General features: G+C 44.8%; 3 protein-coding genes across 6 annotated transcripts; 1 reads left to right on the top strand and 2 right to left on the bottom strand.

Moving 5' to 3' along the window:
* Positions 1-23: 23 nt before the first annotated feature.
* LOC119119412 (coiled-coil domain-containing protein 122-like) lies at positions 24-1,966 on the top strand. Its single transcript, XM_037245739.1, has 6 exons — positions 24-48; positions 278-387; positions 536-925; positions 979-1,095; positions 1,151-1,224; positions 1,357-1,966. Exons 1-6 carry the CDS (start codon positions 24-26, stop codon positions 1,463-1,465), a joined length of 825 nt encoding a protein of 274 aa, XP_037101634.1. The 3' UTR covers positions 1,466-1,966.
* Positions 1,967-6,764: 4,798 nt separating this feature from the next.
* Positions 6,765-17,169, bottom strand: zgc:65895 (uncharacterized protein LOC393546 homolog). 4 transcript variants are annotated; one of them, XM_037265370.1, is made up of 4 exons: positions 14,717-17,168; positions 14,591-14,686; positions 9,214-9,265; positions 6,765-8,213 (listed from the first exon to the last, which is right to left on the bottom strand). In XM_037265370.1, the coding sequence occupies exons 1-4, from the start codon at positions 16,492-16,494 to the stop codon at positions 7,941-7,943; spliced, it is 2,199 nt and encodes a 732-aa protein (XP_037121265.1). In that variant the 5' UTR covers positions 16,495-17,168; the 3' UTR covers positions 6,765-7,940. The 4 variants fall into 4 exon arrangements, with proteins under 4 accessions (XP_037121265.1, XP_037121256.1, XP_037121284.1 ...); XM_037265361.1 differs by having other exon boundaries at positions 14,591-17,169; XM_037265389.1 differs by lacking the exons at positions 14,591-14,686; positions 14,717-17,168 and adding an exon at positions 11,128-11,583.
* An 854-nt stretch (positions 17,170-18,023) lies between these two features.
* Positions 18,024-22,469, bottom strand: LOC119116512 (ceramide synthase 5-like). Its single transcript, XM_037241951.1, has 10 exons — positions 22,089-22,469; positions 21,301-21,403; positions 21,054-21,184; positions 20,924-20,981; positions 20,805-20,855; positions 20,639-20,731; positions 19,842-19,970; positions 19,026-19,132; positions 18,769-18,925; positions 18,024-18,606 (listed from the first exon to the last, which is right to left on the bottom strand). Exons 1-10 carry the CDS (start codon positions 22,262-22,264, stop codon positions 18,478-18,480), a joined length of 1,134 nt encoding a protein of 377 aa, XP_037097846.1. The 5' UTR covers positions 22,265-22,469; the 3' UTR covers positions 18,024-18,477.
* Positions 22,470-23,310: the final 841 nt, after the last annotated feature.

Genomic DNA, 23,310 nt, shown 5'->3' with positions numbered 1-23,310 from the left:
AAACTCACCTAGCTGATGATAAAATGTCAAATCCTTCCACCTGTACTGGTATGGGATCAAATACAAATTAATATTACACACATTTTGAGAATTTAATCAATATTCTGTCTTCTTTAAGAAAAAAAGAAGTCATTTTTCAATGTTAGCATCGCTATCTACTAGCTCTAGAATTCATTTTACCGTCTAATCACAATGCTAAATTTGATATTGTTCATTTTATGGACATTATGTTTTCATTTACAAAGAAATTAATACTTTGTTCCTATCTAACTTTCAGGAGTTCAGAGTCAATTGTCAGTAGACCGAGTCCTGGGAAATATTAACCAACGAAACATCATAGAGACCGAAATCCTACAAAAAGAAAACGAGACTCTCAACTCCCTACAGGTTCACCTTTAAAAAAAAATATTTTTAGTATTTTTTTTCCCCTCAATATTTGTTTTCAGTCAATCATGATAATTAAAATGATTCATTTTAGTTGCAATAAATAAAGGAATATATCTGGATGTGTTTGAATAGAGTTCGGTTTTATCAGGTGACTCTATTGGACGTGCAGAAGAAAAGCGATGAGGCTGAGAAGAAGCTGAAACATACAGCAAGGGACCTCCTTATCGTGGAGGATGACATGATACATTTAGAGCAGAAGATGCAGGCTGGACATGACCAATGTGCCTCCATCACAGTGGAAAACACCAAACTCCTGGAGCAAATAAATGAGGGGGAGGAGAAGGCCTGCATGCAACGGGCTCAGTTTGACCTTTATCGAAAAAAGATGGAGGACCACAGGCAGGCGGTTCTGCGTGTGGTGGGCCAGACTGATACTTGCGAAGAGAAGAGGACACTTGTCCAGAAACTAAGGAAGGCCAAGGAGGAGCTGAAGGAGGATTTAAAAAATCCACATGGAGTCAATGTCCAGTCGGCAAAGGTAAATTTGTACAATTGGGTTTATTTCCACACAGCTGGATTTTATCCTTACAGAGAGAAATTGCTGCGCTGAGAGTGGAGATTGAAGAGATGATGAAAAATATAGTGCAGAAGAGGGAAAGTCTTCAGAAAGAATTGAAAACCCATGCTCAGATCAAGCAAGACATTGAGGTAGGGCCAAAGAAACATTCAAAGCTACCGAATGTATTCAGTGTATTTGTCTTAGGGGCAAACCAAGCGCTTTGACGCCATCAGCAAGCACCTTCACTGTCAAATCAGCAAGACCCAGGCTGCCCGCAGGTAAAGACTTAATAGAACATTTAATATTGTTTGGTACCACCACATTGTGGAATTTCTTCAAGTTTTTTTTTAATATAATTTTTGTTTTGCCTGTATGTTGGAGTTTCACCGATTTGTCCCTGATCTATGCAGGCTAATGTCCAGAGACATCAACCACATGGAGAGACGGAAAGCTGAGCTCCAAAGGCAGCTGGGATCGTCCAATGACTCTGCTCAGTGCGAAATCAAATTTGGCATGTAGCACGAGTTGCTACTACAACCAACCAGCAGAGGGCAGTAATGTCAAATAAATACATCATCTAATACGGTCCAAACCCTGACGTGACTAATATTCGATCGCGTTTAAATATCTACAATATTTATTTGCTTGTTATTGCTGAATATTGTTTTACATCGATATGCCCAGAATACATTTTGTCTCTGAACGAATTCAGCTGGATTTTTTTTTTGGTCATCAGCTCATCTCAACCACAGCAATCCGAACAAAAGCTTCAACTGTCGATATGTTTTTGGTACACACTGTCCCAGCTTCCGCCTGAATGGTTCGCTTGGAATAAGGCAAAGTGACAGTCCCACTGCAGGCTAACAAGATTGTGCCACGTCGAGCATATCGCAAAAACGAAATTGCAATAATTAGTCGAATTGGCGTTTTCTGCACATTACTGTCATATGGGTTCTTTGTCCTGTTCAGTAAAAATACAATAAAGTTTCAGCGTTACTTTAATGCACATTGTATTCATGCTATTCTGTTGTTGTTTTTTTAATCGAGAAGTGTAATTGCCATATCATAGAGGGATTAATCACACAACACATTTGAATCAAGATTTGGTGTTAGATTGAATCACAATAAATAATCCAGGTCGCCATTGGAAATGAGATGTAAATGTTCTCAATTGGCTTCCCTGGTATAACATTGAATAAAAAAAAAAAGAATACAAAAAATTCTATTATTGTGGTTGCTCTTGCACCTGCAGCTTTAATAGGACAGTCAATGTGCCAGTTGTGTAAATAAATACAAGTGCCAGCTTTTAATATCTTATTCTAGACAAAAAAAAACGTTTTGGGGGGGCATTTCCTGAATGGTGCATTGTTGGAGTGGATCCAGCTGCTAGCTATACCGTGCTGCTTCTTGGCTTGCCCTCATTAAAGCACTCAGATCTGACAGCACGATTCCACTCCATCCGGTTGAGGCCCAACCCGTCCAATTCCACAATTTCCCCTTCTTACACCAGATACGTTCAACATTGTTCAATTAATTAATTCACTGCCATTGACAGCTCTAGACGTCAATAATCCATTTGAACTGAGCTGGCATTGAATGAGTTAATATGTGCTATTATTTTTGTTAATCCCGCCACTGACCTTCCCAGTCAACAAGGGTTGGCGTTGCTTTCATTCCCGGAAACCGCATCAGCTGGATTTTTCGAATGGGCGCAGCTCCGGTAAGCACTGGACTTAATTGTTCCCGCTGGTTGCAGCCTGCCAAGGCCTCACCTGTGAACCAACACGGGAGCTTTCTTTTATAACAACTGTAATTGTGTGAGTCATAGTGCATTTTCCCTTCTGCTGACTCACTATGGCGATGAGAGAAATAAAGAAATGGAGCCAAAAATTTTGCGACCAACATGCATCATTAAAAGGTGAACTCTGATTGGAAATAAACAGGACTGGGTTCACAAATATATAATTTAGGGGGGGGAAAACAGCCAAAGCTCGGGTGGAAGGAGCAGACAACAGTGGGATGCCTTTCATGCCACAAACTAGAAGAGGATCATTTGATGTCAAAAAGTAGGACAGCTAGTGGGAGGAGCATCACTTCCTGGATTGTCTAAGCTAGAAAGCAAAACAGCTTGTTTCCTGCCTGACAGAGAGAACAGAGGTATGCTCAATTCTGAAGGAATTTGAGGCATCAATCTGGGTTTGCATCTCTGCATTGCGCTTTGAGTCCTAATATTTTGCATTGATGGGATCGTTTTCCAATTTGGGGTGCATGAAACTGTGACAATTTTGTGATGTTGTTAACTTATTAACAGCTCATTGTCATCACACATCACAAATGTCACAGTCACTGGCGGAGCTAGGATTTATTTTTTTTCCTTGGGGGGGCCATGAGGGTGCATCCTAATTTTTCCAGAAAACACTGATGATATATTATTTTTTCCTTTTTAAACTTTACACAAATGCCAGTGTATCAATTGGCATGTCATTCAAATTCTTGCCACACAAAGCATGAAAATCAACCCTGAAAAACTAGTATTTCTAAAAATACAATTGTGCATGTGCTTTTATGGCTCATGTGTAATCCAGACAGCAAACACAAGTCAGATGAGTGTTTGTTTGTGTGTGTGAGTCCGGATTGCGCTGGAACATCCTGTGCTTCTCAAAGCTTTAAGTGTGAGTGCTCATGGTGGGGGGGAGTGGATCGGGTGGGGTGGGCATTGCCATATTACATTGTCTACAGTGGTGTTGACCTAAATATTGACTCAGCATGTGTTGATTAACCATCCTACATTGTGCGCTTCTGATTGAAAGACTCATCAAGACTTGATAAACCTCCGCAAGGTCAAAGAAGTATTTTAATGACCAAAAGAAGAAGCCACCATGAAAACGTGTGATGGGCAATATTTTTGGGGCTTATTTGTCAAACTCATGCTCATGATTTCGTGCTTATTGCCAGTTTTGTAAGTCATTGGCTACATTCACGACCACCAATTCCCAGCCACATAGAATCTAAATTCCAAAATATGGAGGTGACATTTTGATATCCTTGTTCACTTATTTATCCCACCGACACAAAAATAGCTGACAAACAGGAAGCAGTGAAAGCCAATGTTTATATTTGCTTGGTGGGACGATTGTTCAAGGACAGGAAGGATTCAAAGACAGAAGAAAACTTTTTTTTTTTTTTTAACGATTCGTCGTTATCAACCAGTGGAAGCAACTGAGTCAAACGACAAAAATAATCTATTGAGAGCAGGCTTGTTTGCGGAATTGAAACATGATTCCAGAACAAATATACTTTTAGGGAAAGTCAGCATTTGTTTTCACTCGCTTGTGTCAAATGATCTAGCCACAAAGCACTTTCCCTCCTGGCAAACAAGTCGGAGGTTGCTTTGAGAGATTCTCCGACGGGCTTTGCAAGTTCTTGTGGCTGTGTCGCAAAGCGCGGGTGGACAGAAGGGTCGTTGGCTATCTCAAAATGAGGAATCAATTTACTCATGGCTTCCGAATGGCACAACTTTTCCAGCAAGACGTCTCACTGACGCCCGAGTGGAGGTCAGGCTATTTTGGAGGTGGCGAGGTCTAGACTTTGTTCCTGCGTGAGCGGACGCCGAGGAAGGACTTTTTTTTTTTAAGCTCTCATTACGACACATCGGCAGCTCAGCATATTTACAGTCACGGATCTGTTCTGCACTTGTGCGGCACGCACGCTTTTCACAGCAACGACACCGGCGAATCGACTCGTCAGCCATCTGCAAGCGGTTTGGCCCCAAAAATCTGACACGTGATGGACTGGATTTAATTAGTGTCACAGTTCTGAGCTGACCTTGACATCCTTGTTATGCTAATTTGGCATGGAGCTGTTAATAAAAACATCCCTCTAGTGACTCAGCATTCACTGTCCTTAACGATAATAGGTATCGACTTTTTCCCTTCCGGAATGGCGTGATATGATCCCGGTGGCACAACTAGTAAACAAACACTTTCTCGGTAGCCATTGAGAAAAGAGGATCAATGACTTGAATGATGATTTTAGCCTTTTTTTCTTTTGTCTGAATCTGTAAAGTGTTCCAAACTGTTTCTAATTCAAATTCAATCCACTTTGTCCAAGGCCATTTTAAATACACTTCAGTATTACTTTATGTGTATTTTGCAGCATTGCTGTTCCTGTGTGTGCATAAATGGAGCATGTTGGCGATGCGCTGACCCGGGTTGGGATTATCTGTCTTCGCTGGGGTCTGTCCAGGCTGGAATCAGAAAAGCCACCTGCTCGCTCAGCATTGTAAACTGCATAGCAGGAGGTCGGGGACAGGCGATGATAAGCTGATTTTGGGAGAACATCTTTATTTGTCTGGTACAATAGGTCATACATAATAAATCAGTGATTCTCAACCAGTGCGTCATGAGAGATTATCAGGTGTGGAAATGATCTGAAAAAGATCTTATTTACTCCAAGTTCATCTCCAGTGACATATTGAGGCAACCAAAACAATGACATTGTGCATAATTAGGTGCCTGTGACGTTTTCTGAAATTTGTTGTTAATTTAAAATATGTTCAGGTTGGCAATGCATCGTCAACAATTTCACGCCATGTTATTTGTGTCTCAAGCATTAGCAGGGGATAATCCACGTGCGTCGTGGAGATCACGGCTGCAGCACACTTCAAGAAAACACCCTTTGTCAATGAAATGGGATTTGCGAAAGTGCCAGCTGGACAGGAGAGCATGACCCCCTCAGTATATGATCCTTGGAGCAGATTAGACCAAGATGGAGAGAAAAGTCTGCGTCAGGGTAGACCAAAGTCAGCAATTCTTCTACAGTATATTGCTCAACACAGGCCGCTTGGAATTTGCATAATCTTCTATTACAATGCAGGAGTTGACAAATGTTTTTTTATTTTTATTAGTTTTTGACTCGGAATAGAGTTCCCGATTCATTTATACAGGACTGTCTCCGAAAATTAGAATATTGTGAAAAAGTTCTTTATTTTCTGTAATGCAATGAAAAAAACAAAAATGTCATACATTCTGGATTCATTACAAATCAACTGAAATATTGCAAGCCTTTTATTATTTTATTATTGCTGATTATGGCATACAGCTTAAGAAAATTATATTATATCTATATTATATTACATTATTATCAAATGTAAATGACAGTAGGCTTTGAATGATGTCGAAATAGATCAAATCAAATCTTAAGTGTGCATTGGAATCTAAATCCAAACATGTCGTCACCGCGCGCTGAGGCGCGTTCCCGATCACGAAATAAGCGTGCACGGTCCACGTGACATTGAGCGAGCTGGGGGCGTGGCCAACACGCGATCTGTACGGAGGCTTGTTCCTATGGAGCCAATCGCAGAGATCCGGACTGAGTACGTACGTTCAACGTTCTGGTGTGTGATGCGCATGCGTAAGAAGGACCACGGCATAGACAGAAGCGTCGGTGACAAAGAAATTGGATTTAAGACAATAATACCACTAATATTAAAAATAAATGAATGAATAAATAAATAATGATAATATGCCATTATACATATCCATCCATTCATGTTGCTTTATTCCAAAATGGATTAAATTCATCCCCCTTTAGACACAACACCCCATGACAAAGTGAAATTGACTAAATATTTGCAAATCTATCGATAAAAATAAAAAAAAGCATGAACTCTTGAACAAAGTAACGTCCAAAAAGGCTTTTAACACACATTGATGCAGTTTATGAATTTATTTTTTAGCATGGCGCGATACATTCAGCAATTAAAATCTGGATTTTAGCTTGTTTTATCATATTACCAGTAAAGAACAAAGACAGTCCATTTTTTCTTTGTTTTCACTTTTATTTGAGGTGCAACTGTCTAGTGCAAATTGTTACGTCACATTTGTGATGGGCTGAGGAACATGCACAAAACATTGACATATTTTCTACGAGGCATTCCTCCATTTGCCAAGTGTGTGTGTGTGTGTGTGTATGTCCTCTGAGTCCAGGCAGCAACACAAATAATTGGCTGCACAAAAAGACCAAAAAAAAAAAGGAAAACATCCTCCATCGCTTCAACAAAACAATGTAAGAGACAAACATCGGCAAAGAGAAACAGTCGCTGTTGTTTTGAGTGAGCAAAGTGACAATACAGTCACCGCAGGAGAGACAGTGTTCAGCGCAGAGGTCAACGATCCTCATCTGTTCCCATCCTGGGTAGCTGACATCACAGGTACTTCCTCACCTGGCAAACCATAGATAGATATATACACAAATATATTTACACCAACTGAAATGAGACTATATATGTATCTATGGTTAGAAACCAGGCACTTTGCAGAAGTGGACATGTGTTTGATCTGTACAAACCTACAAACAGTCCGATCGTCTCCTTCTCCGTTATTCCTCTTTTATACATCACCGGGACATTAAATTACATCGACGAGAGCAAACAGAAAGTAAAACTTAACCCTTCCCCGGTTTACCCTACAAAAACAACATTGATTCCCTGCATAAATATTGAATTCCTCTTCCAACAGGGGAGGGGGCGATGGGAGGGGGCAACGTGACACCAGAGAACAACACCGAGCCCTCCAAGTACAAAGTCAAGTGGCACTAACACACGTAATGCAGTCCATCCCGGAACATCACAACTTGAAATGACTGATTCCCAAACCGAGGGGGGGGGTTGCAAGTCCTCCAGTAAAGTTCATCTAACGTTAGCAGCGACATGTGCATGTAGGGGGGAAAAAAAATGGAATGTGTGTGCTGGGTCGAGGTGGAGGGCTGACGTTGGCACATGTTCCACACCGACTGGGCTTCAATTCATGCCCGCTTGGTGCTCCACCCCCCACCACCTGCCCATCACCATGACAACTGTGATTGTCTAAGCAGGTAAAAGTCACGAGACAAGGCAGAATAAATTAATGTGCGACAAAAAACTTGATGGGGATCCTCGGGATGGTGGCATAGTTGGTGGCGGGCGGGGGGGTCACAGTACAGAGATCCTTTCTCTTCAGGCGGACGAGCCGGAGTTCTGTGCAGAGGGGAGGGCTTGCGCGGTTCCCGCCGAGCTCGGGACCTGAGGCGGCAGAGCGGTGCCGGTGGGGGAGCCGCCCGTCTGGACTTGGGCCTGGAACTGAGCCATCTGCTCGGGGCTGGCCAGGGTCTTGAGAAGGTTGTTCTCTTGCTCCAGTTGAGTGTTGCGCTCCATCAGCTCCTTGATTTGCTCCTTGAGCACCTCCACCTCCTCGCGCACGGCGTACATCAGGTGACTCTTCACCAGGTCCTGAGAGGGAGGGGGAGGGAGGGGACTCGTTAAAACAACCTCGGCCCGTGACTTTGAGATAGTACAAATTCATTCTCACAGTGAACACTGAGACGATATCCATGGAGAATATGCCTGACATTAGAAACTAATCACATTTGGAACATTCTATCGAACAATCAATTCATTCATTGCAAAAAAAATAAATAAATAAAAACATGAATTTTACTCAAACTCATCTTGACTCATTCAAAAGTGATCAATAATGCACACGCCACCCAACAATGGATGGATGGATATTTACGTTCCCTAAGAGCCAGGCCTCAATTTCACAAAACCTACTTTTTCTTCTATTAATTCCCCTGGAAACTTTTCAACTTCTACAAATTGCCAGCCTTTACTCGGCCACGTCTCGCAACATCCCGAGCGAGCTTGACCCGGGACGCTGTCCGCCCAGCGTCACCGAGATGACGACGACGACGATGGCCGAAGGGGGATTAGCACGTTTTAATCCGAGCATCCCTTCCTCTTTGTGCAGCCGCGGAACAAAATGTTCCCGTGCCGAGTGTGAGGAGCCAATCGCTGGCCAAGTTATTTATACCGACAGGAGGGGAGGCCGCTGCCTGCCTAGCAACATGCTGCTGAGGAGAGGATGGGATGGGGATGTGGGAGGAGGGGATGTAGCGTGTGAATCTCAGTTTGGCCCACATCATCTGTCCAAATCGTGACAGTGCACGGCCACAATCTTATTCTTCATCCCGGTTTATGGATGAGCCTTATTCAAATCAAGTTATTACCTTCCTGACTTTTGACGCGCAGATGCCCTTTCCCTATTAAGGCGGCCTAGGTTCATTCGAAATAACTATTCGAAATAATCCGTCCCGGTTATTTAACTACCCCCAAAGTCATATCGCGAAAAACACGAGGAGGAAACAAATGGCCGGACTTGCCTCGGCATTACGTAACGCCAGTGGAAGCTCACACGAGCGAGGTAATGGTGCGGATGAGGACAACTACTTACCATGGCTTGCTCAATCTTGTTGTCAATGGCCACGACACTTGCACCCGAAGAGCTGAAACACAATTCAAAGCACATCGTTAACCAACTGGATGGTCTGAAAGGCGCTAGTATGGTGCAAGACGGGCCGATTGTTGCGGCAGGTAACGCAACAAAGGAGACAGACACCAAAAAAAAAAACAAGCGCAGGAAAAGCGCACGCAAAGAGTTTCGTTTTAGCGCAAAAGAAGAATTACCTCCTGTCAAGCCTGACCGACGCGCTCTCCTTGCCGAGTACGGAGGACAGAAACGAGATGGAGAAATTGCGCAGTTGGCAAACGCCAAGGTCCATCGCCACCGTGTAACACTGCGAATTCATGCTATCCGGTCCATCAACGCGCCACCGCGGCTCGGCCCGGCTCACAAGACGTCCGGCAGAACAAATGTCAAACCGGAGCGCATTCTGTAGCTCCGCGGCCGCCGAGATCAGCACAAAGACTGAGGTGCAAGCGAGGGAGGGAGGGCTGACAAGTGCCTGGCTGGCCGCAAAATGCGTGCGGGAGGGGGGGGGGGGGAGGCTAGCAGCCGCCTGATTGGCTGCAAGCAAGGCTCATTTGCATGACAATATCCGCGGCAGTATCAGTTTGGGGGAAACAGAATTGTATGCAGGACATCTAATAGAGATACCGACTTCAGTTATAATAGCCTAATATTGTGACGCATAGTATCTTTTTTTTTATTGAAATACATGAACGCATTTGATGGTGTTGAAAAGAAACACTGAAAGAAAATGTCGCCACCTTCTGGTCAGTCCTGCTCATAATTTAATCGAATATGAGAAATGATTCGCGTTGAAAGAAAGTGAAAAGCCATTAATCAGTTAGTGCCCTCTTCAAAACATTTTCTTGTTACACATTTTTGGCAAATAAATAGCGCTGTGTTGTAAATCTAAAGAGCATTAGAGTGTAAAGGAATCAAATTGTTTCGTAAAGTGTAATTAATTCAAATGTTTTGTTGACAGTAATATGTTGTATGCACCCCCACTCAATGCAATATTCCGATTAATATTGCATTTGTGGAATATGAATCCAGGATCAAATCAAATGCACCCGTTTTTATCCATTTCAGGTGGCGGCCATTTTGCCACTTGCTGTTGACTGAAAATGACATCACAGTTGCTCATTGTTTGGAAACATTAAAGCCGTGCAAATATGAACGGAATTGAAACCAAACAATCAATTTCCCAAGGAGCTGATCAAATCACAAAAAAACATGATGACATCACCGCAGGTGCTTCTGCAGCAATCACTAGTTAGTAGGACTGATGCCATCACTATGGCAACACTTTTGACAAAGAGCACAAATAGTTGATTGGAGGATCCAGTTAAACCACATACTCCCATCAGAGCCTCCAACACCTCCTCCTTTATCTGCTAACAACCCAGACTCCTCCATTGAGTGCAAACACCTTATATGACAGTTGCCACCAATTACTACTTTTCCATTAGTTAGGTGTTGGGCGCCATCTTGTGGCATTCTAAAGAAATAGCTCAAAATAAACATTGGGGGAATAATTGACTTTTTCGCACTAATAATTGGTGATGAACATGAATATGGTAAATTCATGAATACCATGAAAGAGTAGACAGGGCCTTGACTGTATGTTGATGAGTGACATGCTTTGTTGGGCCACTAGGGGGCAGTGCAATAAGGACGCTAACACGAGAGCGGAACATGATGTTCAGCTGTGCCAGTCATTGACCAAGACGGGGGACCTCGGCTTGCACATGCAAAAAGAGAGAAGATCAGACAGGTCGGGGTCTGCGTTTGCTGAGGGGTTGTTTTGACACATTGCGACAGGGAGTCGAACTTGAAAGCCCACCCGACATTATTGCAGTTGAACGACACCAGCGCACAACAAAAGAACTCCATCGTTACCTCTTCAGATGCTTCTCCAGCTCCCAGAAAAGAAGCTTCACGGCCATGGCGTCGCGACCCTGCGCTCCTCCGGCCCGGGCCAGCCCCTTCTCTCTCATTGATGCTCAGAGTAAAAACAAAAAGTCCATGCGGCACCCCCCCCGACCCCTCACCCAAAACAAGCACCACCACTGCGCCTCCTCCGTCCGTCCGTCCTCCAGACCCGACCCCCCTGACTCCCCCTCGGCGCTTCACATTGGGGGAGTCTGACCCACTACGTAGTCCCGGGACTGCGCCCGAGGAGGACGGGGGGAAAGGAGCGGGTGTGCGTGTACCCCCCTACGGCGGCCGTGTGTCTGAATCCAAGACTGGTAGCGTGGTGAGAGGCTCAAGTGTGACGTCACTCCAGCAGGATTCACATCACCTCCCCTTGTGTTGTTATGTAAACTGTCAGTAGAGATTAGAGCAAGCCATCCAATGCGATGAGCCCTTTTTGACCACATACCCAGTTAGCGCAGGCATCATCGTCGACAAGCCCCGCCCAGCGTTTGCGTGCTCGTTTTCCAACAAGATGCTCTCAAGAAATATCGAGACACTCCAAGCCTGCAACGCTCCAAGCAGTTTTGGGTGGGAAAGCCAACTGAGGAAACATCTTAACATTCAGCTCGGATGTTCAAAACGGGAAGGACCGTGTCTACGTTTAAGTTATGTGGCTGCGCTGTCACTTGGCATTAGTGCACATACATTGGCCATACACACACACATACACACACACAGCTCCGCTGGCCTCACGTGCATCTCCATGTGAGTCAGGGCGGACAAAGACTAAAGCCAAGGCAAGAGTTTACCCAGCTTGCCTCAAAATGTGGCAGCAAGGTGAGAATAATTCAATTAACAATTCAATTAATGTTCTTTCTTTTTTCCATTTACAGTAGGAGTTTACTGCGTGTTGTTTATTTTAAAGAGGGTGAGCAGACGGTTGTCAGAACAAAAGGCTATAAACCGGTTTCAGGGAGATCTTGGCGATGTTGAGATAGGTCCACTTTCAGCCAATCGTAGACGGCGCTGGGGCTTCGGCTCAACCAATACGGTGAGACCGTGACGCCGTGACTTCATAGGAAGCCCAGATGGGACTCTTTCATTCCGGGCCCATCCGTCCAAAACACTATAAAGGGCTGACCCATATATGTTTCGAGGGTGAAGAATGGAGCTCACACTGGCGTCCATTTTTTTTTTCTCCTTTTACGAGTGTTCCCCTGTGATTAGCTCACTCCCCTGTCAACTTCTCCATAACTTGTCCTCAAGTCGTAGGCCTGATGATATTCAATGACGAGCCACAAAGTCATGAGCGCTTGGACGGGAACGATATTCCAGAGATGGAGAGCAAATGTGGCAAGAAAGAGGAAGCTTCCGTTTGCAATCGAGGATCAAGCCCGCCCTCCGCCGTTGGCAAGACACACACTAAAGACAGATAAGCAAAAGCCCAAATCTCAAACGCGTCTCACGAGAGCCTCTGGAGCCAGCACGCAATGTTTTACGTAACCAGCCCGCTGCCATATGGTCCACCAGAGGAGAGATCAAGTACAACATTTTCGCCCCTTTAGTGAAACCATGCAAGGATTTCATCTTAGAGGGAAGAGGAGACATTCGATTTATAGGGAGACCAACAAAGCTGTCATGCCAAGAATTTGGGATCAATAATTCATGCATTGTTGTGGCTAAAACTCCATTTGGAACCACGCCCACTGGGAAGAAGTAGAGGGAGAGTTTGAGATGGTTGCAAATTGAAGATTAGAACAGAGAAATTGATGTGGGATTTTTTTTTTTAACATCCAAAAGCACCAAGTGCATCAACATGAAGAAAGGAGAAGCGGGAAGGAGAGGCACGCAAACGTCAATGTCATCTTGTTGGCACAGGAGGCTTTTTTCTTAATCTGTGAAGGCTCAATACAGTACCACCATAATTCCAAAACCGAATTTTCTTGGTAGACTTAAGCCAAATTTAAGGAGGCAAGTCTTTCTAAGCACAAGCAGGATTTTAAAATCAATCAGCACTAATTTGACAGTAAGATGGAAACACTTTCAAAGTGCCCGATTCGTTCTCGCATTGCGTGCAGGGAAAACCCCCAAAGTGGTGAGAAAAGCACATTTAGGTCAGCAACTCCCAAAAAACACGTTAAGATTATTATATAAAGCACAGTGGAAGCATTAAAGGGCCGACACTGCCCCCGTGTGGCGAATCCTGGAATAAGATGCCTGCGGAGGGAATCAAACGATCCGCTTTTATTGTGTCCTTTAATAGCGAGCTCGCCATTTTGTCGAGTTGTTCGAATATAAGTATAAATGATCCCCTACATGTTGTAATTAAGCGACAGCAACAAAATAATTAATTGGGGCCTAAGAAGTGTTCCAAAACAACTCGCCAAAACCCCAAATTGAGAATCCCAAGAATGCAAAACAAGCTTGTTTGTTCAGCCCAGTGAAAAGGTTCGGTTTTGATGACAGTGTTTCAACACAAAGTGAAGCCAACACAACAGCTTGTGCGATGACTCACTCAATAGAAACTGTCCCACGCAACTGAATGGCCACGGTCATAAAACTGACAAATGGACCTTTTATGGGTGATAGCAGCAGGCAGACTTTGCCATTTGATACATCCGTGAACTGCTGTCAAAGATCTCGTCGGTAAAAATGATGTTTGTGACATGATGCAGCAGTTTTTCAAAAGCGGAATAATATCAGCACCCGCGGGTTCAAATTCCTGCCAACGGATTTTGAGGACGACATGGAGGCACAATACATAAGCACGTCAGTCCGCAGAGGTTTCCAAGGACAGGGCACACCCTTGCCTGTTGCTTTTCAAACACACTTGTTTTTCAATTCCCAGAAAATATGAAGTAAGCTGCCAACATGCCTGCTGCTCAAAGCAATCCGACAGAATAAGTGGCAATCATCCCACGCAAAGAATCTGGAGCCAAAGCAAAAAAATAAATAAAAATATAAAAGCTTAGCAATACAAGCTCACGCAAAGACGAATGATGTTTTGGTGGCAAAGAAAACAAAATGAATTCCCGAGTGTTTGGACGAAAAGGCTGACATCAAAGATGGTCTGTTGCGGCCCACTTGAAAGAAAAAAAAAAACTGAGCAGACAACCAGACAAATACAATGAAAGATTTTTAAAAACGGGCGATATGGACAACAGACGACTTGCAGACAACCGCTGTGGTTAATTCAACTGAATTAATTAAAGTGGTTCATGAAGCGAATTTGAAGCTTCGTTTTCTCATCGACAGTGAGCTGCTGCTGAATATTTGAAGTCTGCGCAAAGTCTCAAAGCATCAACACAGTCGCTAGGTGGACTTGGTCGTCGATTGCGTTCGCGACAAAGGATCTATTTCGATTCTTTCGGTCGTCGATTGCGTGACCGATTTATTTCGATAGATGTGAGAGAGAATTTGAAGAAGCCGGTAGATCTCATCTCACCTGTCCTCCTCTCCTTCAGCGTGCTGAGTCCTCAAGCCAGCAGCGGCAGCAGCAGCGACAAAAGCGCTGGCCTCCACGGACATCCCCATGTGGGCCAGGCTTCTGGCAGTGACGCCGGCGTCGGCGGCCGTCGCTCCGACTCCGGCGGCGCCCAGCCTGGGAAGTCCGAGCAGGCCCTGGTGCTGAAACAGAAGTTTCTGCGCGTCTTCCAGTTGAGATGTTTTAAGGGAGCTCCCTCCTGCCAGAGGGGCCGAGTAGAGGGCGCCGCCTGGGGTGAGAAGGGGCTGTAGGTCGGCTTGAAGTGCAGTCAAAGGCATGTACTGGGCCCCCAGCGCTGATGGAGCCAGATGTAGGGGACGAGATGGCGGCGGGCCGGCGACTGAGCTTTCCACGGCAGATGGAGCCACATGACCTTGATGGGGCGACTGCTGTGCCAGGCTGCCAAGTGGCTTTGCCGTGACCGCTGAACCCGGTGACACGCTCACGTGCGCCACGGGAGGCTGCACCTGGGTTTGGAACGGAGCAGTGGGTTGGATAAAGTCTGGCTGTAGACCACCCAGGTGAGGCGCAACATAACCTCCCGTGGTTTGAGCCTGGTGCTGCTCCACGGCGTAAGGAGACACCAGGGAGGGGGGGTGGTTTATTCCGACTTGTGGCGCGGCTGCCCCGAGCATCTTAGTTTGAGCTGCACCTACTACCTCCTGGGGTGACACGTAGGCGAGGGTGCTGGGTTGGGCCGGAACTTGCGGTGGGCTCTGCATCGTATGAGGACCGGAGAAGTCCTGGTTCGGCAGCTGATAAGGCTGCAGCGTGTGAGGCGGCTGGACAGCTGGAAGACTCGGACTTACTCCCGCATTAGCGGGCTCAGTCTCTGCAGACGGGTCTGCAGCTTTGGGTGCCTCAGAGGTCGCCGGCGGTGGAATATCCTTCTCGTAATATTCGGTACATGTCCATCTTCCTTTGCGGAAGGGCTCGGAGTTGGTGTCCAGTTTGACCACTCTGAAACGAGAGCCGGTAGTGGTCTGAGAGTGAGTGTTGGACGCGCTGGCTGACTGGCCTGTTGCGCCACCAACGGAAGCTGGTGGTCCACTCACGCCGGCGTGGTCAAAACCCGACTGGCCGGACGGGGGAAGCGGAGTGACAGAAGGGAGACTCGGATGTGCGTCCGCAGTTGTCCGTCCAACAACAGGGGCTGATGGTTGTGTTGTTGCTCCTATGGGTTTGGAGCTATCCAACCCCGGTGGTCTCTGGGATGGGGTCGCTCCCGTTTTGGAAAGCGGCTGGCTTGAGGTAGCCAACGGTGCTGACAATGACGTTTCACCTCCTCCCAGGTTATCAGAGTGATGCTGATGACTGTGCTGCTGCGGATACAAATGATGGGGTACTGTCCCGTTCACCATGGTGGGATGCTTCTGGGCTCCCTGGCTGGAATGTGGAGGCTCATTGGGCGACACAAGGCCAGGGGTGTCAACACCATGGAGACTGTTTAATGTCTCGTCCGATGAACTTCTCTCCGGTACGCCAGTGTCTGTGGCTCGGGACACTGACGCATCCAGTATATCGGAAGAGGACAAGTCCTCGGTGTGGGACTCGTCCAGGTCGTCATAACTCTCGGTGTCATCGGCCAAACTATTACTGCCGCTTACGTTGATCTGAGCAGAGGTGACACTAGTTATCTGGAAGCCACTCTTTTTCTTCACCTGAGCTCCAGGCATTTGGGATGCGGGCTGTTGATGGGGTCCCGGAGAGGAGGCTCCGGCAGGGGGACTGTCTTCAAGCGCATTGACTCCAGAACCAGTGGAGGAGGCAGGTGCCCCGCCGCCGCCGCTGCCCCTGCGGTAATGAAACACAGTTTTCCTGCTACCAGTAGGGGGTGGGTCTCCACAAAAGTCCTGATGGTGCATCCCTGCCAACAGGAGGGTTCAGGTTTTGGGGGATCCTTGGAAAACTACCGGTGGGCTTTTGATTCTTAACTAGTAGCTAACGCTCAGCTATCATGCTAGCTAGATTATGATGCTCAAGCTCCATCTGTAAAATGACTAGTCCTTCGAGTTAGGATGTGCTAACTCAGAAGCTACTGCACACGATCACCCTCCTCACAAAACAGATTGGAAAAAATGGATTTGAAATTCTGCTAGCCACTGGTTAGCCCTGTTAGGTCAGCGGGAACAACTACTTTCACTAAACACAGTTATCGTACCTTGATGCATATTTTATATCACACAGACAGAGCCAAATGCAAGAAAGAAGATTTAGCCGTAAATAGTTTGGCTGCGGTCAGGTGGTCTACGAAGCTTCCGAGCTGTCCAACCTATGTCGCATGAAATCGGTCGCCGAGTCCATTCCTCGCGCAGACGTCCTCCTCTTCCCCAAAACAAACTTGGCGATTTTTACACTCCACCAGCAATCAACTGACAAAGATAACTAAATGGCGCCAGTGTCAAAAAGCGGAGTCATGCACAACTCGTATGTCCTATGGAGTCCTTGTTTGCTGTATCACTGCCAACCGGCGAGCAGCGGCAGCTAAGCTAAGCGAAGCTAACGGGCTGTCAGGTTCAGAGGGGACGGGAAAGCCAAACACTGCATATGCGCATGCGCAAATCTACCCCTTCATTACGAAATGTGAATCTCTGATACGAAATAAAATTTCAGTTCGGTTTAGTTTACATTAGCAGGACAAAACCACATTCGAAAAAGGTGCAAATAGCCCAAAGTGCACCGCCAAATTTCCATTCATAAAAAAAATCATAAAATGACAATCTTAATCATTTCGTCATCATAAGGAGCTACAAAATGTGACATAGAATTAAGAGGGTTTTTTTAAATTTTTTTTTTAGAAAGCTTCTCGTTTAGTTTTAGGATTGACTGCAACTATTTTCAGCTACCCGCAAGAACTCTGACGAATATATTTATTGTTTGCAAACACAAAGGTCTGTAGAAGTGTATTGCGCTCATTTGATAGTTTGATATTCCTTGACGCTGAAATGGCTGAAGCTGTTAAATAATCTAGGCCACCAGGGGGCACTGCTGCTCTGCCAAGCACTTGTCTGCTCTAAACCGAGGACGTTTAGATACAAGATGTGTATTTTAAAACAAATAAATAAAGGTAGAAGTCGTTCAAGTGTTGTATTTACTAAAAGTTAAAAGTAAAGACCTTAAAACGTGAACATATTTACAATATCGGAAATTGAGGGAGAAGAATGACGGCAGAGCAGTTTCTTGCTGATCTGATTGGCGAGTGGTTGTGGTAGTCTTGTGTTAATACTTTGAAAGTAATTCAAAGCTTCAAATCAAGTGCAATGTGTATGACACCCAACAAAAAGAGGGCTTGCAAATCACAAAATGTATTTAATGTTTTTTTGAAATTGGAAAATCAAGTTCATCTGAACATTTACAAAAAAATTATAACAATTCCTAGAACATTACTTGTTTGGTTTGGTACAAGAGTGTTTTATACAGCAAATATATTTTGTATTTGGAAATCCTGAAAGTCTGAAGTGTTAAGGAAGATTCTGGGATTTGTTTCTTAGCTGTAGAAAAAAAAAATGGTACAATCTGTAATAAAATGTAATTCATTTTATGAAATGGTATTGACAGTTGTGTCGATCTGTTTCGCAATTTCTGACAAACACGAGCGCGCGCGCACGCACGCACGCAAACGTACACAACGAGAAGGCAAACCCAACTTGTTTGCTCCAACATTTCTTCTGGTCACTTTTGCAAGCATAAAGCAGGTGTAAACATCACAACGTGTAAAAAGGATCAGCTGTATCCCGCACACAGTCTTTTCTTTGGTTATCTTCTACGATGGTCAAAAGTGACATGGTGAGTTGCAAAGACACAATGGAAGTGAACAATCCACCCAAGTGAATTTCCACACTTTGTCCTCAGCGGTCACGCTTTTCTCCATTGATGTTACTGGTGGGGCCTTTTGCCTGATTGGGGTGTTTACCGCCGCTGGAATGAACCTCCTCGTCTGAGCTGCTCTCGATGTCGCTGCGCTCATCTTTAGCCACCTGAGACGTCACAAATTCAAACACAGAGGGCAGCGGAGGTCAGTACTTGCATTTAGATGTGGCGTACGTAAGAAAAGTACAGTCCTGGAAAATATTAAAACATAAAGAATATGCTACACAGGACACTTGATGTTGACTGATGTGATGTTGAGCCCAACTCACCTTTCCCTTAAATATGGCTTTAATTGCAATGCGCGCAATGAGGTAGAACCAGATAACATGAAGAGTCTGCAGGACCAAAAGTAAACCGTTCAGCACCCACCAGGCCTGGTATGGGCCTGCGATCTCCCAGCTCTCAAATAGAACGCTGTTAATAATCCTGCAACACATGTGTACAGATATTTATTTGAATATGTCATCCATCAATAGGGCGCCAATTCATCACTGTAATTTGTCACAAAACTAAACATTTGTCTCACCAGAAAGGAAAGATGACAAGGCGAGCGATGAAAAAGCTGATGCTGAACACCACAAACAGGCCATCGCACAGCCGTTGGTATTTGGCGTAGTTGGCAAGCTTGGCTGCCTGCGAAGGCAAACGAGCCATTTCTTGTTAAATATATACGTGGGGGGTGGATACTCAAAAGTAGACAGTAAAATAGTAACATCAGTGATAGGCAGAAAACAAACAGCAGCATAGGATTCACTTGAACAAAAATAAAGTGCTTATGTAAGCGTGTAGACTCATATTGTTCCTCAATGACACAGATCACAATTTATTGGTAGGCAATGAAATGATATCAGTATCACGATAAAGTCGGTGTCCTCAGAAGCGGAGTTACGCAGTCATCATGAAAACTTATCAGAAGAAAATTCTGAGGTTTTATGATTCAGCGGTCAAACGTGCAAACATACCAATGCAACAATCACGTTAAGCTCAAACAGTCGAACCATTCAGTCATATGGAATGTCCACGATATCGTACGTTTCGGATTAAACGTCGCTCTGGAGTAAAAGTCGTATAAAAATGCATGATGATGATGAAAAAAAAAACATACTTTAATCGACTAATTTGCATTTTAATTTTCTTTTCTTTTTTTTTTTTTTTTACAAAATCCGAGACCAAGCACAGCTCGAGCTCAAACATTTACTTTTTTCCAAATATGCTTTATGACTTTTTAAACAATTTTCTTTGTCAGAATGGAAATGCCACAAATTGGCAAACAGACTACAACATTTGTAAACGGACTCAAACAAATCACCAAAAATATGCTTCAACAAAATCCTCTCTTTACCTCAAGGAAGATGTCTGATGCGTCATGCACACACATGACCAGAGTGCCTGCTCTTAACATGTTGATGGCGTAGGAGAAGGTGATGAGGAAAATGGTGGCCAGGTGGTGCACGAGCATGATGAAGAAATCCTGACGTGGATGAAATGAAGAGAAAATGGGTGGATCACTTTGGAATGTGTGAAAATGATACGAAAACACAAATCCCTTCATGTGATTCACGATTCAAATAAAACGTGTGATTTTTTGATTTATTTTTTTAAATATGGCATGCATGGAGTAAAACATCACAAATAGTTAACTCAGTCAGTGCCAGCCCTGTTATAATAGAATTTTAACGTCTATAGTCGTCAGTGGTACTGAATGAGTTAATTGGTGAAACTGATTCAGGCGACAAGACAAACCAAACAAACAAAAAAAAAAACTCGCAGAAAAATAGCGAGCAGACTGTCGCTCAATGTAACAGTAAAGGTCATGTTACTTCTTGACAAAGATGCTCAAGTCCAAACAATGTTGCATTTAAGCAACTCTGACAAGAACAAGTTGTCCCCACAAGTTCCTGGAGAAAATGTGACCAATTAAAGGAAGCACGACTCGCCACCTCTGCCAATGAGAAGCAAAATGCCGAGCGACCACGCGCTACCGTCGCGTCTCGTCGCCCAACCTGTTTTACCAGAAAATCCGTCATCGGCTTATTCGAATACACTCCGACATGAACGAAAATCGACACAGCGGTTACGTATGAACTGACATGGCGGAAATGGTGACGATAGGAGTTTTTAGTGCCTGTGCTGACCCACCTTACGTTTTATGTCAGTGAACTGGGAAAACATCAGGGAGCAGTAGAAAGCCAGCTCAGACACATAGTGATTCAATTGTTGATGACTCTGATGCTAGGAAAGGGTGAAACAAAAAAGACCTTTAATAATTCCATAATATTAGCATGTGGAAGAACTCAATATGAACCTGAAAGGGATACGTGTCCCAGCATCGTCGGGTATTCCACATCCAGGGCGACTGAAAGAAACACGTCGATCGGGGTTAATGCCATAAAACAGCTTGATAATCATTTCAGCTCCACTTACCCTCCATAAGTGATGAATGGCATAAATAAAAATCCCCAAGTAAAATGTGAACCGCCACCTGAAGGGGGAAAAAAAAATAAACAGGATTTTTTTTTATGAATGGTTAAAATGTCCACATTTTAAAACTTACATGCTCTCACAGAACTTTGTCTGCATGCTGGGTTTGTCTTGATTGCGCCGGATGCGAAACCATCTCTGTATTTTCCGTCCATCCCAGTCCAGTTGCTTGGAAAGTCCTTCCAGTTGCTTTGCATCTGGACACTAGCGAGGACAACGACCAGACAGGAATGACCACAACTCGTAAAAGTCCCAAAATTCCAACGGGGTCGGGCTCGGGGGGGGTACCACGGGATCATAACATTGGTCTAAATAACTACCGTTTTTGATTGATACAGCTTCTCCAGGACAGCATTGGGCTGGGCTTGTCGCTGCACTCCCGCCTGAATCTGGAGTATGTGGGCACAGGGCTTGGCCACTAGCCTACACACACAGGCCAAAAAAAAAAAAAAAAAAAGTGGGGGAAGGGACACAGAAATGCTGTAGTTAAGCAAGACATTCAAACAGGGCAAGAGTTAACGACTTAGCAAAGGAATAGCTTAACCTTTAGCCAATCTGGCGAGTTTACAAAGTTGTGTGTTAGAAGGAGAACATAGCAGAGGCTTTGGGGAAGGCATGGGAAACAAGAAATCCCTGGGAATGTGGCACCTAATGACCTGCTGTCACGTGAGCATAGGAGACCAAAAAACTTAATGGATGTCACAAGACAATCTGCTCCAACCGACTGGTTTTAATCCCACCCTGTTTATCGTTTTCCCCAACATGGGGGGGCAGATTTGGGAGAAGCGCAGTCAGGGTTTGGGCCTGATCGTTAACTCAACCCGACCAATTTAAAAGAAAACAGTTCAACAGGCCGCGGGATTCTCAATCATAACAACATGTAGTGTTCTTCAAGAGACGCCCGAATGAACCACGTGACTGACCCATTGTTAGATACCATTTTCTGTTGATCTAGTTGACCTGAAGTCATCTCACCCGTGTTATCTAAATATAGACTTGTAATATAGCTCTGCGCGCACTTAACCTGTGTTGTGCACCCTTTTAATGCTTCTCGAGTGTTGTTTAATGAGCAACATATGAAGCTGTCGACGGAAGTCTCGAGTTTTACCTTTCGAATAGGATCCTTAGCACAAAAATCCCGACGGATAGCGGAAGGGCGTACAGCAAGTCTCCCACTCGAGGGTAATCCACGCCAGGTGGTGGATGCTCCAGATCCGCCCAGGAAACATTTTGGGGAAGCCAAAATTTCTCGCTCCAAAACCAAGCTGAGAACGTGGACGTCATCGGGGGAAGCAGCAGTTGTACTCGAGTAAAGGCAGCGTTTTCGGTCGGAAAAGTTACGCTTCCTCCTCCTTCCTAGAAAAATCAGCTTGGGCGCTAAGTAGGCATTACCGCCGCTTAACTCAGAAGAGTAAAGTGTGCAGGGCGGCTAGCTTGACACGTAAAAGGCGACACCCACAGTTAAAACTTTCGCTCGTGAGAGCGAGCGGCCGCCCCCCCTTCATAGAAGTCAAGCTTGCCGGAAGCCGCTCGCCCCGCCCATTCCGCCAAGTCACCGTGCAAGCTAAACGCCGGCCAGCTTTAGCCTTACCTGCCTTTAGCTATTTGCTAAGCTAGCTATGTTTTGACGAATACAGGCTCTATACTTTAGCTAATCTAAAAAAAAGTGCTCTCAAATAGTTATACGGTGTGTTGCTGCTGGGTTGCAGTGTTCATTTGTTACATTACCAATTGTCTTCACTTTTTAAAAATGGAGCTATTGCCATCCATTTTGATTACCATTCATCTTTTTAAACGATTTGAAAAATGTTTGACTCATCTCTGATTTCAAAACTAGTTATTCATCAGATAGTTGTGTAGCCTGTACCGTATGTATATAGACGACGTTGACAGTCATAATGGGGAGGGAAACTATGACAAGAAGTGCGTCCCGTGACAAAAACGAGTTTGACACCCTTGGTCTAGCCTAATAAATTCCTTACTTCTGCCAAGTTGACAGACAAGAAAGGTCACGTGCAGTGTTTCCTCCATCACTGTAGCAACATACTAGAATATAATCTTGGTGATCCTGCAAATAGTCAAACACAACAATACGGCTGCATAGTACCGCTCTCCCGACAGGTTGTAGCCGTAGGAACCGATTGAAGCCGAGGATGAAACTCAGAATCTGACTGGAGCCTGGGACCAAACTGGAATATCAGGATTATATCATCAGTAAAAAGCTGCAACGTACTGCAAGGCTAGATAGCATAGACTCGAGTAAAACAGTGGCTAACCTTGTGATTCTGTGGCTAATTGAAATGTGTAGCTACTGGACAGAGCGTCCCCTC

This window comes from Syngnathus acus, chromosome 2, assembly GCF_901709675.1.
Source record: "Syngnathus acus chromosome 2, fSynAcu1.2, whole genome shotgun sequence".
In the NCBI taxonomy this organism is placed as follows: Eukaryota; Metazoa; Chordata; class Actinopteri; order Syngnathiformes; family Syngnathidae; genus Syngnathus; species Syngnathus acus.
This window is presented reverse-complemented; position numbering and strand designations above follow the sequence as displayed.

Coding starts and splice junctions, on each gene's coding strand:
- LOC119119412 (XM_037245739.1), top strand. CDS start 24: ATGTCAAATCCTTCCACCTGTACTG. Junction 49..277: donor AAATCCTTCCACCTGTACTG/GTATGGGATCAA, acceptor TCTAACTTTCAG/GAGTTCAGAGTCAATTGTCA. Junction 1,225..1,356: donor AAGACCCAGGCTGCCCGCAG/GTAAAGACTTAA, acceptor TGATCTATGCAG/GCTAATGTCCAGAGACATCA.
- zgc:65895 (XM_037265361.1), bottom strand. CDS start 16,494: ATGCACCATCAGGACTTTTGTGGAGACCCACCCCCTACTGGTAGCAGG. Junction 9,266..14,590: donor GCTGAAGGAGAGGAGGACAG/GTGAGATGAGAT, acceptor ATTGTGTTTCAG/CTCTTCGGGTGCAAGTGTCG. Junction 8,214..9,213: donor ACAAGATTGAGCAAGCCATG/GTAAGTAGTTGT, acceptor CCTCCCTCTCAG/GACCTGGTGAAGAGTCACCT.
- LOC119116512 (XM_037241951.1), bottom strand. CDS start 22,264: ATGACGTCCACGTTCTCAGCTTGGTTTTGGAGCGAGAAATTTTGGCTT. Junction 20,982..21,053: donor ACAAAGTTCTGTGAGAGCAT/GTAAGTTTTAAA, acceptor TTCCCCCTTCAG/GTGGCGGTTCACATTTTACT. Junction 18,926..19,025: donor CTTGTCATCTTTCCTTTCTG/GTGAGACAAATG, acceptor CATGTGTTGCAG/GATTATTAACAGCGTTCTAT.